Source organism: Castor canadensis, chromosome 3 (assembly GCF_047511655.1).
Source record: "Castor canadensis chromosome 3, mCasCan1.hap1v2, whole genome shotgun sequence".
Taxonomy (NCBI): Eukaryota; Metazoa; Chordata; class Mammalia; order Rodentia; family Castoridae; genus Castor; species Castor canadensis.
The window spans coordinates 191,534,270-191,552,606 of record NC_133388.1 but is presented as its reverse complement, the minus strand read 5'-3'; the positions used below and the strand labels follow the sequence as shown (position 1 = coordinate 191,552,606).

Sequence of the window (18,337 nt, the reverse complement as noted above, 5' to 3'; positions counted from 1 at the left end):
CCTCCCCAGAGCCTGCTGTGTGTGAGGCCTGATCTATGCTAGGGGAGTGGCAAGGCCTGAGCCTTTGGGTGGCCCCATGGCACTGTTTCTGTGGTACTCTATGGGAATGGTGCTCTAGGAGCTAGGATGGAGAGGGCCTTGAGATACCTGTTCTCAAGGAACTCACAGCCTATAGGGCAGACAAAGGGCAAAAGTTTAGAAAAGCACAGTTGTCTCTTGATATTTATGGGGGCTTGGTTCCAGGATTCCCACTAATGTTGAAATCTGCAGATGCTCAAGTCCCATATATAAAATGGTGCAGTGTTTGCACAGAACCTATGGGTATCTCTTTAAGTCACCTCTAGATGATTTATAATACCTAATACAATATACATGCTATGAAAGTAATTATGTTGTATTACTTAGGGAATAGTGGCTAGAAAAAAAGTCTGTACTTGTTCAGTACAGACACTTTTTTTTTTTTTTGTTGCAGTACTGGGGTTTGAACTCAGGGCCTGCAGCTTGAGCCACTCCACCAGCCCTTTTTTTGTGATGGGTTTTTTTGAGATAGGGTCTTGAGAACTATTTGCCTGGGCTGACTTTGAATGGCAATCCTGATCTCTGCCTCCTGAGTAACTAGGATTACAGGAGTGAGTCACCGGCGCCCAGCACAGACACATTTTTTCCCCCAAATATCTTTGTTCTGTGATTGGTTGAATTCATGGACATGAAACTCATGGATTTAAGGCCTGTGTGCTTTCAAGACAAACATGTACAAATTGTTAAAAACATAGGAGAAGATGCTTAGTATTGTTAGTCACTGGAGAAATACAAATTAGATGAGATATTACTGTATACTCATGGGGTGGCTAAAATTAAAAAGGCCAAGGGTTCCCAGTGCTGGAGAGAATGTGGCACTTGGAACTCTGTCACACTGCTGGTGGAGATGCAAATGATACAGTCACCATAGAAAGTAGTTTGGTGGTTTCTTACAATGTTAAGCATACACTTACCATATAACTTAGCAATCTTGCTCCTAGGTGTTTACCCAAGAGACCTGAAACCATTGTCCATGGAAAGACTTACGCATAGCAGCTGTGTTGTTCAGTTTTTTTTTTTTTGGATACTGTGAGAAACACTTGAGAGAAATAGTTTAAAAGGAGGAAGAAATTATTTGGGTTCATGCTTTCAGAGGGTACAGTCCATGGTCAGCTGGCTCATGGTTTCTGGGCCTGTGGCGAGGCAGGACACCATGGCTGAAGAGCATGGTAGAGCACAGATGTTCACTTCATGGCAGCCAGGAAGCAGAGAGGGGGTGTGTGGGGGAGAGCGAGAGAAGGAAAGAGAGAAAGAGAGAACATGCCTTTGTTGGCCAGCCTCCTCCTTCCCCTTTTATTCTACCTAGGACCCAGCCTCTAGATGGTGCTACCCACATTCCCCTCAGTCAATCTTCTCTGGAAACAGTCTCACAGACACACCTAGAACTATGCTTTACTAGTCTCCTAGACATCTCTCAGTCCAATCAAGAGTGACCTTCATAGACAGCAGCTCTATCTGTAGCATCCCCAAACTGGAACCAACCCAAATGATCATCAACTTGATGACTTGTTAAACAAATTGTGGTATATCTTTATGATGGAATACTACTCAGCAGTGAAAAGGAATGAACTGCTAATGCAGACATCAGCATAGACTCATCTCAAAAGCATAGCAAATGAAAGAATCTCAGATATAAAACCATCATATTGCAAGGATTTGAGGAATTGGATCCCTTGTGCACTATTGATGGGAGTGTAAAAAGGTTCAGCCTCTATGAAAATAAGTGTCTCCTCAAAGAATTAAAAGTAGAATTGCCTGGTGAAGAATGGCCATTTGAAGTTACCACTGCTCAGAACATATGCGAACTGTGAGCACACGGTGTCTCTAGGAGACATTTATACACCTGTGTTCACAACAGCATTGTTCCCAGTTGCCCAAATGTGGAAATAGCTGGAGTGTCCATCCATAGAAGAAAGACTAAACAAGATGTGGTTTATGCATATAGTGTGTGCTGTTCAGCTGTGAAACGTAAGCAGATTGTGGCATCTACAACAGAGATGAGCCGTGAGGACACGAAGCTAGTGGGAGTAAACAAGTCACAAGAAAGCAGGCACTGTGTCATTTCATAGTAGTCAAATTCAACAGAAAATAGGCTGGTGGCTGCTGGGGATTGCGGGGGGCTGAGGAGTTAGTTTCTAGTGAGTACACAGCTTTGTTTAGGAAGAGGAAGCATTCCTGGAGGTGGCTGCAAATCAGGGCAAATATATCCAATGCCACTGAACTGGGCACTTAAAATGCTAAGTTTTTTTTTTAACACAATTAGAAAAAAATACTATTTGCTGCATGATTGCCCTTGTAAGAACTTCGAGAAAAGGGAGAATTATGAAGACGAAAAGCAACCAGTGGTTGGCAGGAGCTAGTAAGGGAGTGGGGACTCTGTAGGGTGATGGAAGTGTCCCGTGTCTTGACAGTGATGATGGGCCCACTTCCTTGTCCTGTGTTGGAACTCACTTAGTTTAACTCCGGGCGGTGCTAGAAATATGTGTAGCATAGAGTAGGGAACAATATAGCCACTACTACCTGGGATTCTAAAGGGGCTCAGAAAAGCCTTAAGGGTGGTGTTCCAACAGAGTGACCAGGATGGAGGGCACAGTCTCTGCCTGCCCATCAGCCTGGCCAGTGCCAGTGAGGCAGTGATAGGCCAGATGTCAACAGCGAACCCTCTTTGTATAGATGTCAACCCAAGCCTCTGAGTCTTGGGTGGCTAAGTGTGCTCAGCCTACCTCTGCCTGACCTTGAGCTGCCAGCCCCCCAGTTGAGCCATGGAGCAGCCTCTGGCCTGCTAGACTCTGCCAGAGTCCTAGGGTCCACCCCCTGCCCTGTCAGTGGCCCGCACCACTGTTCACCCAGGTTGCCTCTGCTTCCTCTCATGAATTTGCTTTGTTCTGGGTCGAGTGTCATGAGACTCCCCCAACCCCAGAAATGTAGGCTCTGGCTTTGCAGTCCAGGGAACTTAACATTGCATTTCAGCCCTGCCACACCACACTGACAGTTCTTGTTGCCTTTTTGAGCCTCCCTTCCCATTTCTGTCAAGCTGGAGCTGAGCATATCTTTGTCTCGGAGTTGTGCACTGAAGTGGCTGCTGCTTCAGTAAGAGTGTGGAGGTGGCCTTGAGAGTTCTTGTGCTCAAGACTCCACACAGGCAGTCTGTGGCACTTCAGTCTGTCCTGGAGTAGCTCTGCCTGAGAACTTGAGGACCTGCTGCTGTCCTGGACTCTATTGCATTGGGCTGTGGGGGCCGGGAGTGACCATGTGCTGCTCAGCCTTGCAGCCAGCACAGTTCCTGCCTCACCCTGCCCTTCCTGTAACTCCTTGTCTAGCACACCCTCTCAGTGCTCATGTTCTTCAACACCAGAGAGGTTATTTACAATAAAAGCTACACTGTGTCCTAGTGCAGTGAGAGATGCCCTGCAGCCATTGTTCTCTGCCTGTAACCACAGTTCTTTGATGTTGGGATGTTGTCTTTGATTTACAGCCAAACTGAGGGTCAGAGAGGCTTGGTCACATGCTGGTAGGTGACCCAGCCAGGATCTGCATGTGACTAGTCTAACCCCAAAGCCTGTGCTCTTTAGGCTACTGAGTGGACCTCACTCTATTTCTGGTACAACACCTCCCACCTGATTTCTCGACAGGCCACAGGGAGGCAGATGTCACCACCATCATGTGGATTAGGAAATTGGAGCCCAGAGAGACAGAGCCAGACTCACACCCAGGTCTGTGTAGCCCCAAAGCCAGGTCTTTATGCGTGCAGGCCACAGGTTGGCATCTTGATTTCAACTTTTTTTGTGATTGTGTTTTCATGTCTGTCTGTTTCCCTCTTTAGGTCTGTTGTTTCTCTTACAGAGTTATGGAAGCATTGCATACTTGGAGGTTTTAAACCTCTGCCTTCCAGAGTTTCCTTTTTGCCCTCATGGTGGATTTCACCTTAGCTGCTTATGAAGTGTAGGTGTGTGTGGGAGGAATGATGAAGAGCAGTGGACTTTAGGGAACGATTGTGACAACATGAGACTCAGTGGCAGAAGTCCTGGTACCATTCTGCTTTTTTCATCTGTCCCACTCTTCTCATTCTCCTGTATTCAATTTTTAGAAGAAAAGAAAGTCATTAGGAAAAATATTCTGTCATTTTTCATTTTCTTGGGGTTTTGCTCACTAATTGTGGAGTGCCCACAATAGGAAGTGAATTGGAAAGAGTTTCAGTGGCGGGAACTGAGAGGAGGGAAAGAGTGACCAGATGTGACTAAGGTGCCTTTTCTCCTTTCTTTTGGAATATGTGGGCATTGAGCCTTCTGCTCTCTCTGGTCTTCCAGCTGGCTCTCCTGGGAATGCCCTCTCTATCTCTTCTATCTTCTGTTTTTTCCTGCTGCTGTTATTCAGTTAATCTTGTGTTCCTGACTAGCCCAGGTGGCTACTAAACCCAAATTGTGCTCGGTGTGCTCCCTGGGCAGGTAAGAGGCGATAGGGTCTGCTGTTCAATACCATGCATGTTAAATACTGTTGGTTGAGTTTCCTGATCAAGAATGATTCTGCCTCCATCATGCCAAGAGACCAATGGCATCCCAAAGTCACGTGGTCCAGGAACTTTACATGGAACTTGCTGGGAGAAGATCGGGAGACCCCTGATGGGCAGGGCTTGTCGCCTCAGGCCACACCTCTTAGCTTGCTGGTTGGTTAGGGGGTTGCTGCTTCAGGCTAGGTGCTTAATCAATCCCTCTGGGTTGCTCCAGCCTCACCCCCTCCTGGGCAGGGCTGTGGGCGGTTTTCTTGAGATCTTGAGAAGGGCGGGGTGTGTATGGCCTGCCCAAGACTGAGGTCTGCTGGTCCTGGAAAGTGTGTGGTCTTGGGGTGTAGGTGGAGGGGAGGTGGCCTCTCTTGTGCAGATGGGAAGGACAGTAGTCCTCCATGCTCCTATCCTGTTCTTGGTAAAGGAGCCTCAGCTAGTGGGCTGTGGCCCTGCTCTCTCTCCTATACTATAAAAGTATTTTTTTCCAAAGTGCTTTTCCCTTCTGACCTGAGTTCCACTCAGTCTCTCCTGGGTCAGTGGTTCCATCCTTCTCCTACTGCAGCGAAGGCCCTGTTGCCTGAGTTCCTTGTCACTTCACACTGTTTTCTCTGAAAGAGCAGGGAGTGTTAGAAAAGTGTCCTCCATACTCCCCACCTCCCACCGTGAGTGGCTGGAAAAATGGAGCTTCAGAATCCTAGAGGCCTTACAGGGCCACTAGGAAAGAGCAGTTGTGTGTTTCCAGAGGCCAGCTAGGCAGCTAGAGACAGGAGCAGGCCTCAGCATCCATTCGGAATGTCAGTGGGAAGGCCTCCCATGCCAGACCATGCAAGAGAGCTATGGGAACACTGCTGAAGGATGCACCTGCCAAGGGATGCCCACGTCTTCTCCATTCCTCAGCACGCAGGCAAGGGGACCACCTTCCCACCTGCCTATGTGAGGCGGCTCTTGGCAAGAAGACGTGGTCCTTCAAGCCCAGACTTTTCTGTCCTGGCCACCTTCTCCCTGGTTCTTCCACTCAGGTTCTTGATCTGAAACCCAGAAGCTAATCTGTAGTCTGTCGTCTGATGTGCCTCTTGCTGGCTGCTGTTGGCAGGAGAAATTGCCCCTTCTCAGGTGTCTTCAACATTGAGAAGTGTTTTGAGGACTTATTTTCAAACTTCCTTTTTTTTGTACCTTAGATATATAGCAGGGAAATATTTATAGAATTTTAGTTACAGAGAAACTATAGTAATAGAATATTCTTTTTCTATTTAATGTTCCATATGTCTTCCAGAGAGAGAGGCTTCTGTTGCATGGGAGTTTGTGTTCTTTGAGCAACTTGTTGATGTGAGGATTGAAGTTGGTGGGTGGGTGGGTGGTGGTGGGGGAGAGCTCTGACAGCAGAAGTTTCTAGGAATAAAAGAATCTGGAGGCTTCTGAGAGGCAGGGGGAGTACCAGGTTGGGAAGGAGAGGGGAAAGAGTCAGGGCTTGATGCAGCATGTTCTGTGCTGATCTCTCCTTGAGATGCTAGCTGTTGAAATCATGGCTCTCTTTTTAATCATTTAGTTTTACATAATTTTTCACTTACGGAAAAATCAAGAGAGTACAAAAAATTCTCATATGCCTTTCACTCCCAATCTCCAAGTGTTAATATTTTACTCTGTTGCTTTATCCTTCCTCACCAACCTGTGTTTCTGTCTCATTTGAGATAAAGTTGCATATACAGTGCCTCATTACCTACTCCTATTTCAGTGTACAAGACATTCTCCTGCATCAACACATTACAGTTATCAAAATGAGAAAATAGCATCAGTACAGATTCCACCAATAGTCCTCTTTTCCTTTATAGCAAAAGGAAGGCCTGGGTTGTGCACTGCATTCAGTTGTCACGTTTCTTCCTTCTTAGTCTGCAGCAGGACCTCTGTCTCTGTGTTTTATGACATTGGTAGTTTTGAGGAGCACGGCTGTTTATTTTGCAGCCTGTCCGTCCTTTTGGCTTTGTGTACTGTTTCCTTAAAATTAGATTCAAATTCTGTACTTTCTGGCCAGATTACCACGCAGTGGCCCTGACTTCTCAGCACAGTGTGCCATGGCACACGGTCTTTTTTTTAAAATTTATTTTATTCATATGTGCATTCAATGTTTGGGTCATTTCTCCCCCCTTTCCCCTGCCCCCTCCCTCACCTCCCCACCCCCTCACTACCAGGCAGAAACTATTTTGCCCTTATCTCTAACTTTGTTGAAGAGAGAGTATAAACAATAATAGGAAGGACCAAGGGTTTTTGCTAGTTGAGATAAGGATAGCTATACAGGGAGTTGACTCGCATTGCTTTCCTGTACATGTGTGTTACCTTCTAAATTAATTCTTCTCGAACTAACCTTTTCTCTAGTTCTTGGTCCCCTTCTCTTTTTGGCCTCTGTTGCTTTAAAGTTTCTGCATTAGTTCCTTTGCATTGAGGACATCAAATGTGTTCTTGGTTTTTTTTTGGGGGGGCGGGGTTCTTGCCTATCCTCGTACCTCCCTTGTGGCACACGGTCTTGAGAGCAGTGATGCTACACATTTGGAGAGGTCAGGTTCCTTCACTGTGAAGTTACTGCTTTCCTCTTTGGAATTCAGTGCCTCTGGAGAGATATTTTGAGACTGTGTATTTATCCTGTTATTCCTCAAACTTTCTTCACTGGTTAGTTTTGACATCCAAGGATGATTCTTGCCAGAATCAGTCATCAGTATGATGGTTGTTAAATGATTTCTTTACTCGTTGTGTTCCCTACCCCCAGCTTTATCGAGGTGCAACTGACAAATGTTGTGGTAAACATTGTATATTCGGAGTAAACAACATGCTGTTTTGACATGGGTGTGCATTCCCACCACAGTTAGGCTAGTCAGCAAAGCCATCACCTTACACAGTTAACCACTGTGTTATAGGTAATCTTTTTCTTGAACTTTCTCTTTTCCTCCATTTATTTATGTTACTGCAGACTTATGAATTCTTATTTTAGTCAGTGGTTTATAATCCTTTCTCATTATTTAATTTGATGCTCATTTTTCCCGTTTGACTGGTTGAAGTCCCCCGACTTTGGCCTCTGTCCTCACATGACCCCTCTTTCTCGAGCACTTCCTTCCTTTCTGGCATAGCGAGATGTCTGTCCTCCCTCTGTTCCAGCTCTGAAATCAGCTGTTTCTTCCAGGAGGTCTGGTTTGTTGTAGTGGAGAATGATATTTAGAAACTGAGGTCTCAGAACTAGGGGAGCTCATTGTCACTGGTGTGTCATTTCATCTCAGCCCTCATAGGAAATGCAGCTAGGAAACAGATGTCTGCGTACACACAGGATCCACACTTTTGTCTAAGTTCATGCATGCTCTCTCATCTATATTTCTATTTCTGTCTTAAAGACCTTTGAATTTATGTAGATTTTCCCAACTCCAATTAAACACCACAGGTATTTTCCTCTCCTTTCCCCCTTCCACATTCATAAGTCCCTTTCCTGACAAGGAGAAAACTGGCTCTCCATATGCACAGTTTGCTTAGTTTTTTGCTTATTCCTAGAGTATACTAAAAATAGCCTTAAAATCATGAATCTGTGTCTTTGTGAAAAAGGAGCCTTTTAATTGGAGTTCAGTATTTAATCTGAGCCTTTTTCCTCTTTAGCGTGAAGCCTATGGTGTGAACACCACCTTCCAACGTCAACTGGGTTCGTCTTCCCTTCCTCCCATTTCATACTTAAAGGGTATTCCTTTAAGTATGGACAGTTGGCTCATTTCTGGTTGATTCCACCACATATTTGTTTATTTTATTTATTTCTCTGAGTATATGAATTTGGGAGTCAAGTGTATTCTTGTATTTCAGTGAAAGAACTGAATTTTCCTCCCTCCCTCCCTCCCTCTCTCATACTTCGCATAAACATAAGGAAGAGGCCAGGGGTACAAGTTTCTTGGGAGGTTAAGGGCTCTGGGGAGGCCATGGCATTGAACTGTGATTGATCCTGTTGAAGTGGGACTGTGCTCTGCTGACATCTGGGTTCTGTTGGACTTCTGTGAGCATCTTTCTTCTAGACACTTCATCTTGGGTTTTAAATTATCCAAACCACCATACTGACGCTGCATTTATTCCCACTTTTAGATGAGGAGTTGGAGGGTTAGAACCATTAAATACTTTCTCCTCGGAGGGTCTTCTTGGCTGAGATTGGGCTTCTGGTGTCTCATCTTGAACCTGAGCTTTCTCACCCAGCTTAGTATTGTGCTTGTTGTGCTGGGAGGTGTGAGTTAAGAATGACTTTGTTAACATTATTCTTAGGGATTCTCAGGAGAACACTCTGGAAAATTTCCAGTCCTTGCCCCAAAGGAAATGCCATATTTCTCTGAATATAGGTAAATATTTTTTATAATATTTAACAGGGATCTTTTTTAAGCATTTAATTACAGTTTAAGTGATATTAATATTTTTGGAGCCTTCAGCCAATTGGGGGAGGATAGGGGTTAAACAAATAAACACTATTAAGTACACGATTACAAATTGTGGTTGTAATACCAAGGCAGTGTGAGGGGGGTACTCTGGAATCTTAATTTATATTGAGGGGGACTTAATAAAATTTCTTTGAGAAAGCAAGACTAGAGCTGAGACGTGAAGAATGAAGGTCCTGAATTAATAAGCAAGTTTGATAGCTAGAGAGCAAATGCTTGCCAGTCCTTCCCACCCTGTGGAGTGCAAGCTTGCAGCCTAGAATAGCTGCCATGGCCAGGGTTCTCTGTTGCCCTTTATCGCCCCCTAGGGGACATGTGTGTATGAGTGGACCCGTTACAGATGGCTTGAGAGACACCAAGTCTTCAGTGTTGGGGTCTGGCCTCTGGTGTGGGTCAGGATGCTAGGGGTATAGGATGGAAGACCAAGAGCCCCTGACTGGCTTGTTCAGGGGCTCATGAGCTTGGCTGAGGGAGGAGTTGGATTTTCCAGGGTGACCCTGGAGCCCTGGAAGGGTAGGAAACTGGCCTGACTCTGAGGTTCACTCTGGTTATAAACTCAGGTGGAGCTGCCCTGTCTTGTGTTAGGAAGGCTGTCTGACCTGCTTAAATGCTGGTCAGGAAGGAGGACTTGGGCTCTTATCTGTCCCTTCCAGTGGCCAGGAGCACACCATAGTCATGTAAAATGATTCTCCCAAACACAATGGAATTTTTTTGTTTCTTGTTTCTGTAGGGGGTGGAAAGGGGATCTACGTTTTCCTCAGTTTTAATTGTGCCTGGCAGACAATGTGACATATATTGGGCGTTTGTTAAATGTTGAATTATGAGATATGAACATAAGTGTAGAACTCAGGTATTTGGAGAATAGATCTAAAACATTTAATATTTTAGTTACCAGGAAAAGGGGCCAGATCATTTTGGTATTTCTGGGGAGTAAGTAGGTGGAAGGGTTTGGAGAATTCTTTTCTTGCTGGCTTGTCTTCCTTAAATTTAACGCTTTTTCTGGAATTGGTAAAGACCTTAGACCTGTCAGAATATTAAAAGGCAGTTCTTCCTCCTGGAATTAATTTTGAAATTCAGAACGCTTAATAACTTTGGCTGATCTTGTTCTTTCATAATAAATAAAGTAGACATTTAAGATTTGAATTTGGATTTTTATGTTTCCCGCATCTGCTTCTAGCTCTGACCCAGGCTGTTGTTTTATTCTATCTCTCTTGATTGTGACCTCAGGAGCCCTGAGCACACAGCCAGCATTTCAACCTGAGGCGGTAATAAATGAAAGTGTTCCCCTGTCATCTGCCTTTCCCAGAAGAGTGCAGCCAGGGATACAAGCCTGCAGGTCCCAAGTTTGCAAATACTTTGTCTCGATTTTCCTAATTTGCTGAGTCCCAAAGAGTCTGTGATGGGGGAGGCTCCATCCCCGCCCACCAGTGATCAGGGAGTGGAACTGGTGTGCTACACTTCTCTGATCTGCAGTGAAACAGGTGCTTGTAGTTCTGGAGACAGTGCAAAGACTGCATTTGTGCCTAGTGCCAACTGTGATGTGCTGAAAGTGGAAAGTAACACTGAATTTTCTTCCTGTGCCTTTGCCAGAATGAGTGTTGTTTCTTGCGCTTCTGGAAAACTGCACATCTTTCTGTCTCTTCCTCCCTGACCAGTGTCCTGTGGACAGGTCCATATCCAGGGACAGTATCTGCTGTCTGGTTTGAGAGCAGGAAATCCTACTCTTTTGTTCTCTCTTATGGCTCCTCTTACTCAGTTTACCCATGGTAGGTATACATTTATTGAATGAAAACGTTGCCCAAGTAGGAGAAGGGGTTAGTAGAGTCAGCATTTCTTTCTTTTTTTTTTTTCTTTTCTTTTTATTGGTATACTGGGGGGACAATGTGACATTTACAAACATTCTCACAATATAGTATATTTGAATTCACCCTCTTCATCATTCTCCTTTATCCTCCCCCCAAATTCTTGCAATTTAAAAAAATGGTTTTCATTATGACTTTTACATACATAGAATGTACTTTGATGATATCCTCCCCCTCTTGCCCTCTCTTTCCCCCTCCCACTGTTCCCTTCCCAAATAGTTCCTTTCCTAAATAGTTCCCCATTCTTGTTCATACTCATTTTTTTCTTTAGATTACAGGTGAAAAAAAACCCATGGTATTTATCTTTCTGAGTCTGGCTTGTTCCTCCAACATCTCCAGCCCCATCCATTTTCCTGTAAATGACATAATTTCATTCTTTTTATGGCTAAATAATATTCCACAGTGTGTGTGTATACCACAGTTTCTTTATCCACCTGTCTGTTGATGTATACTGAGGCTCACTCCATATCTTGGCTGTTGTGAACAGTGCTGTGATAAGCATGAGCGTGTGGTTGTCTCTATTGTATGATGTGATGTCCATCCAGATCTTGAAGACATTTTTTTCCCATGCTTTTGGTTTTTCAAGTGGAAGGGTAAATCTGTATTTGTTATTTTTGAGACAAGGTTGTGCTATGTAGCCCAGGTTGGCCCCGAACTTGCTCATAATCCTCCTTCCTTTTCTTTCTTTCTTTTTTTAATTTTTGTTTTTTTATTATTCATATGTGCATACAATGCTTGGGTCATTTCTCCCCCCTGCCCCCACCCCCTCCCTTACCACCCACTCCGCCCCCTCCGTCTCCCCCCCACCCCCTCGATACCTGGCAGAAACTATTTTGCCCTTATCTCTAATTTTGTTGAAGAGAGAGTATAAGCCATAATAGGAAGGATCAAAGGTTTTGCTAGTTGAGATAAGGATAGCTATACAGGGAGTTAGAGTCAGCATTTCTAAGGGATTTGCTTTGCTTTGCATGGAGCTCTTGCCCATGAGAGGCATCATGGCCATAGACTGCAGAAATGGGGAGGGATAGGCAGCATGCTCTGTGATGGATGCTGTGCTTGTGTCTCACTGTTGCGAACTGCTTCCATCTGGAGCACCCTGGAAGAAGAAGAAGGAAGCAGTGCTGGTCAGGGACAGGTGGGTCTGATGGGAGCTGTGGCCATGGGCCCTTCTTCCTGCATCTCTCCATTCCTCTAGGCTGCATGAAACTTTTATCACATCTCTTCATCTTCCTGCCAGTTTGAGGGTGCTGTGGGGTAGAACTTAAGGCCCTGGTGGAGAGGGAGAAGGTTGTGGAGGCTTGGGAGCCTAAGCAAGTATTCTAGAGCTGGGTCCACTTTCCTTTTGCCACCTGTGTCCCAGTTCCCCACCCAGAGCTCCTGGCACCTTCTCCAAACATCTGCCATCTTTTCTTTCTTCCCCTTGCTTTCCAGCCTTCTTTCTCGCCTTCCTTCTGGCTCTTCCTGTTCTCAAGGAGGGATTCACAGCCCTCATTTTACCTTGCTGTCATTATCAATGCTATGTAGTTTATATCATCTCTCTAAGACCTTCTGAATTGCCTGTGTCCTTGTTTCTCTAAAGAAAAAAGTGCATGTGTGTACATATGTGCATATGTTACCTGTGCATGTCTGTGTATGCTTATATGCATGTGTGTATACCTGCATGTTTATGCATGTGTGTGTTATGTGTGTGTGTGTGTGTATAAGGGGACAGCAGAACCAACTAGGGACATAGTTGGTAGCCTTAGCTAGCCAGCTGGACTTTTTGGGTTTTCAGACATTCCTCATTTTCTTCAGCATTGGCACTGTAGCTAGCAGTCCACAAAATTCTTAGTACCCCACACACAGTGCATCCCTCAGAGATGCCTCAGGTCTCTGTACTGGGTAGAAGGGCAGTTATGGTCATCTCTGTGTCCGAGATGTCCCTGCAGATCCAGAAAGGGAAGGTAACTTTGAGTCATGCTGCTGGCCGACATTATGGGATCTGCAGTGACAGTGTCTGCTAGGAGCCCAGGACTGACACTAGTATGAAGACAGCCCTTCAGAAAGAAGATGAGAAAAGCAACAAAACCAAGTTAGAGCTTTGGGGGGTGCAGTGGGCATTGCTTCTTTCCTCTTCGATCCCTATAAAATGGAGAGGATTTGGCTTGTTTTATTTGTGGCATGGTAATGATCACAGACTTCGTCGCTTCAGAGGCATCATGTGAGTTATAGGTAGGTGGCTCTTTGAGGCCACCTCAGCCAACTGGAGCTGTGCTGTTGGGGCCAGAGCTGTCTTCCTTGGAGTCCTATATCCCTAGCACTCTCCCAGGTCTTCTGGCTGTATGAGGCTGGTAGTGGCACTTTCCTATGAAAAGGGCCACATTCTTCAGCTGTGCTTATTGTGTTAAATGTGAATATTTATTGCCTAGAGCTTAAAAATAACTTTAAAAAATTTATGCTAAGTTTGAACATCAAAGAAATGTGTATGCATAAAATTATAATATAACTGTTGGCCTGGTCTTAATTATAACCAATACTGAGGATTTCTCATTTTATTTTGTTAATTCAGCTTTAGCAAAGAAACACCCATGGGATTTTTCTCTTGAGTTTAATAAACACGTTAACTTCGTGAGCTATGGAAGTTGGCACATTCATCAATCAGCATTTTATGAGATGTGTGATAATAATTCTACAAATTAAGGGTGTTCATTGATGAAACTTCAGCATACTGAGCCTCAGCACATTGGGAAGGCACCTGGGGGAGAAGTGGTGGGCAGGAGAGGTGCTTCCCATGCTCCCCAGCTTGGGAGGTGCAGGGGTCTATTCTGTCTGTGCCCACACCCTGGCTTTGGTTCAGACGGCTGTGGTCTGTCTCTGCATATTAGCCTCTGGTTAAGGCTAGAAGACTGGTCTTCTACCTTTAGACTGGTTCCACTTTCAAATATTCCATTCCCACTTTTAATTTGGCTACTCATCTTCAGGTGAGAAAATGAGGCCTGAAGAGATTTTGAGACCTGCGTGATCCATGCATTGGAGGGTGAGGACCACTTTTAGGAGTCGGGAGGCCTGGGATCCTGACGCAGGTTGATGCCCTTCTCATTCCATCAAGTGGAACAGAACCTCTGAGGAGCTGGGCGCTGAGTTAGGTACATTGTGCTGTTGGTGTCCTGAAGTCCTCCTGTCTGTCCTGCACAGAGGAGCAAGCTGAAGCTCATAGAGGTCAAGTCCGTGTGCCAGGGTCCCACAACTGCTAGGATCAGAGTTGGGGTAAGAGCTATGTGGTTTTCGATTTGAGGCTCATGTGTGAATCAGAGTATCTTCTTTCTCTTTCTATCTTTTCCTTTAGCATTTGCCGTTTAAATTTTCTTAGATCATTGTATAACATGCATGCAAAAGGTTTGCATCCCATTCAGGTTTGCATTCACTGAACTCTGGGTAGCCAGTGGCAGATCAGGAAACAGAACTCCATCCCATCCCAGGAGCCCCTCATCCCAGCTATACCTGGGCAGACCATCCTGTCTTAGACATTGTGAGAAGCTGTGCTTTCCAGGTCCCTCACATCGGTGAATAGCACCGATGAGCCAGGCTATTTTGGTTTGGCTTCTTGCTGTTGCTCACAGGTGTGGGTGGAAATGGGAAAGCCCCACGGAGATTTGAAAATAACTTTTAGGCAGATTGAGAATGGGCCAGGCAGTGAGCAGTTGTGACGAGGACAATCTGTGGTCAGAGTTGAGTCCGACTTACCTGCCCAGGTTGTCCAGGTACACCTGGGCTGCTAGGATGAATCAGTCCCTCTCTGAAACAGCAGCCTCATTAAGTGGTGATGTTGGCTTGTGATCCTTCTTTGTACACACCTGTTGTGTAGCCTGTAACCCCTGCCTAGCCTAATTTACTCATCTCAAGTGGGGGCTGCAGTCCCTCTTTGCTGAATTTATAGAAAGGTTAAATAGGGTGACTGCAGAGCACAGCTTCTGGTAGTCAGAAATCAGTAACCATTTGGATTATTGGGTAGTGCCATGGTCAGCCACCAGAGGGTACTGTCAGCACATGCATGGCACCTATCTGTGGGCAACTCCCAAGGTTTTGCTAAAAAGCTGTCTGCCTGGAACTTGGTGATTCACTGTTGCCTGGTTCTCAACCTGTTGTCAAGTGGTGTGCTTAGTAAGCTTAGTAAGCGTGTGGTCTGGTTGAGTTGTAGTGCCTGCATCTGATACTCTCTCATTTTCCAGCTTAGTGCTCCCTGAAATGAATTGCTGTGGCACGTAGTAACAGTCACAGGGAGCAAAGCCCTTCTCTAATGTCATGACTCCTCTTAATTGTAACTACTGCCTCTACCCATGATACTGGTTTGGGTTGGGAATATCACCACTAGCATTCCTCACAGTGACTACTATGAGTATTTCAGTAAATAGCAAGTGACCTCCTAGTGCAGGATTGGGTAGGTAGATAGATGTGGCAGTCAACTTTGGAAGGTCTTGGTTAAGTTTTGGCCTTGTTATTTACGGCTGGAGGATTCTTGGTGGCTCACTAACTTCTCTGAGCCCCAGGTTTCAACTCTGTAAATGGAATGATGATGATGATGGTGGTGGTTGTGGGTGGTGGTGGTGCCATCATCCATATGGCTGCCTCACAGGACAGTAGGCATGATCAAGTGTGGTCATGAGTATGGAGGTCTGTGTTGCATATTTTTCACTGTGAGGGGCAGTGTGAATATTATTCTGCATTGGGTTGCTGGGGGACATTGGGCCACATTGGACCATGAAATCTTGATGGCTGTTTTTCCCAGAACAACCATGTGGAAACTCTTCTAGAACATTGAGCCCTGGGAGCCCAGGGCATCTTCCCTGCGTGGCTTCCCCTACCCTTGGGCAGACCCTCTGGTTATTCATCTGGGCCCTCTGCTTCCCTTGGCCTACTGCTGACTTGGCCCACACATTTGCAGCTCTGGAATCTGTTACTGTGAGGCTAGGCTGTCTGTACCTACTATGCCTACCAGGTACCTAGTGCAGTGCATATAACTTTTGTGTCAAGAATATCTTTTCCTCATCAAATCTACATTTACATCAATCTTGCTGCTGGAAAATCAATTTCCTGTTTTATTTTTTGGGTCTTTTTATCAGTCTAGCATATCATTGTGAGAGAAAGGGAAACATATAAGACATCCCTACCCAACTCTCTTCCACCCAGAGAGCTATCTAATCAACCTCAAAAGGCCATACCGACAGCTCTGCAGTTGTGAGGACTGTTTTATCCCCTGGCCAGAGCTGGTGGTGGCTATTCTCTTCCTCAGCCTGTGAGGCCCAGAGCTTAGCAGCTTGTCTGAAGCCAGAGCTGTTTGGGGTAAATAAGTCTTCTCTAAAGAGGGATACCTTATTTTGTCACACATTATCCCTTTATTTCTAATATCAACTTAAGTGGTTTTTTAATTTTATTTTTTTCTTGGATTACACATGAAATCCCCATTGTGGAAAATGGAAAAACTCAGTCTCTAAACTAGAAAATAACTCCATTCATAATCCACCTTCCCAGTGGGTGTCGGGGGCAGATGCCTGTTTCCTCTACCTGTTTCCCCAGTCTCCCTGGCTTTGCCTCTGTAGGTGAGCATCGCTCTCCTTACTGTGCAGATAGAAAAGCTTTGATCTGAAGTTGCAAATTTGCAGCTCTTGGGCCATGTGGACCTGCAAACTGGCTTTGTTTGGTTTACACAGGTTTTTGTTTGTTTGTTTGTTTGGGTTTTTTACCTTCAGAAAAATCTCGGGCTGGATATTAGCTCAAGTAGTAGAGCACCTATATAGCAAGGATGAGGCCCTGAGTTCAATCCCCAGTACTGCAAAAAAGAAAAAAAATCTCAGCTGCCTGCCAGGAGATTTCAAACACAAAAATAGAGCTTTTGAGGTCCTTACTAGCTAGATGTGGGAAGCCACTGATGGCAGGCTTCCTGAGGCCCTGTCAACTGCCTGTCTGCAGGCCTCCTGCTGGGCAGCCCTATCCTGGTCCTTCCTAGCCCAGCATCATCACTGGTGGGCATCCCTGAGCATAATGGCTCCCCGGATGTGGTCTGCCTGACCTGGACACCCCAGTGTGCCTGTCCTGCCCTGAGTCTGCACTTTTCCCTGCATGCAGAGTGCCTCTAGGGGTCAAGGGTTCCTCGGCTATGCCCATTGGCTGCTGTTTCTGCTGCCTTTTTTCTAGAAAACCTGGCTTCCCTGCCTGACAGGCCCTCCCCAATCCACAGGGACATCTTCCTGTTCATACTGTCCTGTGTCTTGTGTGTCCTGTGGCCAGTGTGTTCTATATGTGCACACACACACACACAAAACCTGTTTTCACTTTCTGATTTTTAAGGTCCTTGTGAGCTGCCCAAGTAGTTTTGGAACTATACAGGCCTATAGTTTACCTGTTAAGCAAGTTATAGCCTCCTCATCTATAACACAGGACAATAATGTATTTGTGTCTGACTTAAAAGCAGAGCAATGGTACCACATCTGGGTAGGTTGTATAGAGCTACATCTAAGGGGGCTCATTTCACGTAATGCATTTGTGCATTTATTATGAAAGTCTTCCTCAAATGGTAGAGAAGTGCCTTGTTCCAACAATCTAAACATATGACCACTTTCTGATAGGGGGTACTAGTGTCTTAAGGAAGGGGTACATTTTCCCACTTCTCAGCATCCTGACAAAGTAATGTGACAGGACCATGACAGTGTCTGGTCCTCATGAGTGTTTGTCCCTGTCTTGAAAGCACTGCTGTCCTAGAACTCACCCTGGGAGTAGGGATTTCTGACTGAATTTGCATGGGGTATGGTGTGGGAAGTGAGACCTTACTGGTGAAAGGGGATAGGAAGCAGGCTTTCTTGTTCATATCCAGCCTGTCCAGTACTTAGCCTGCACTGGACTTGTGGAATCATTACTGAAGTTCAGTGATTCAGACTCAATTTCAGTGTCTTTAAAACTAAGAGGTGTTTTACAATTGATGAGATAAGGAGCCAGTGTGTCTTAGTCTGTTTGATACTGTTTTTGTATTTTTAGTGATATGTGAAATGTCAGTACTTAAAAGACGTCTAATAGTTGAGCAAATACAACAGTAAAAACAACAGCAGGATTATTGTGAAGATGAAATAAGTGTAGTGTGAGCTTGGCCTGATGCTGGCTCATGGTGTGAGCCTGATTGACTTAAGCTTCCTTCTCATCTACTTTCCCTCTTCAGACCCATTGTTTTGGTTCCAGCAAGTTTTCAGTAAGTATGATGATAGAGTGATGATGTTGGTGATGGTGGTGATGATGCTGATGGTAATGATGATGGAAGATAGTTAAAAAGTGGAAAGGGTGATTTATACTAATCAAAGAAAGGAGGTAAATTTTAAAAGTACAGCCTTTAAATGCAGTAATCTAAAGTCTAGCAATGTAGCATTTTATCTTGTGATTATTGATAAATGCTTAAATATTTTGTAATCATCAGTTCAACATCTGATGAT

The 18,337-nt window shown here is 45.0% G+C and overlaps 1 protein-coding gene across 3 annotated transcripts in view; it reads left to right on the top strand.

Moving 5' to 3' along the window:
* The window catches only part of Zfat (zinc finger and AT-hook domain containing), a 204,933-nt gene that overhangs the window by 8,542 nt on the left and 178,054 nt on the right, over positions 1–18,337 (top strand). The window contains exon 1 of one of the 3 annotated variants that reach the window (XM_074069269.1): positions 3,543–3,791. The exons of the other annotated variants lie outside the window; for them this stretch is intronic. Within the exon in view, the coding sequence (XP_073925370.1) occupies positions 3,740–3,791 (52 nt within the window). The 5' untranslated portion in view covers positions 3,543–3,739. Of the gene's footprint in view, positions 1–3,542; positions 3,792–18,337 lie in introns of those variants that run through there. 3 annotated transcript variants of the gene reach the window in all.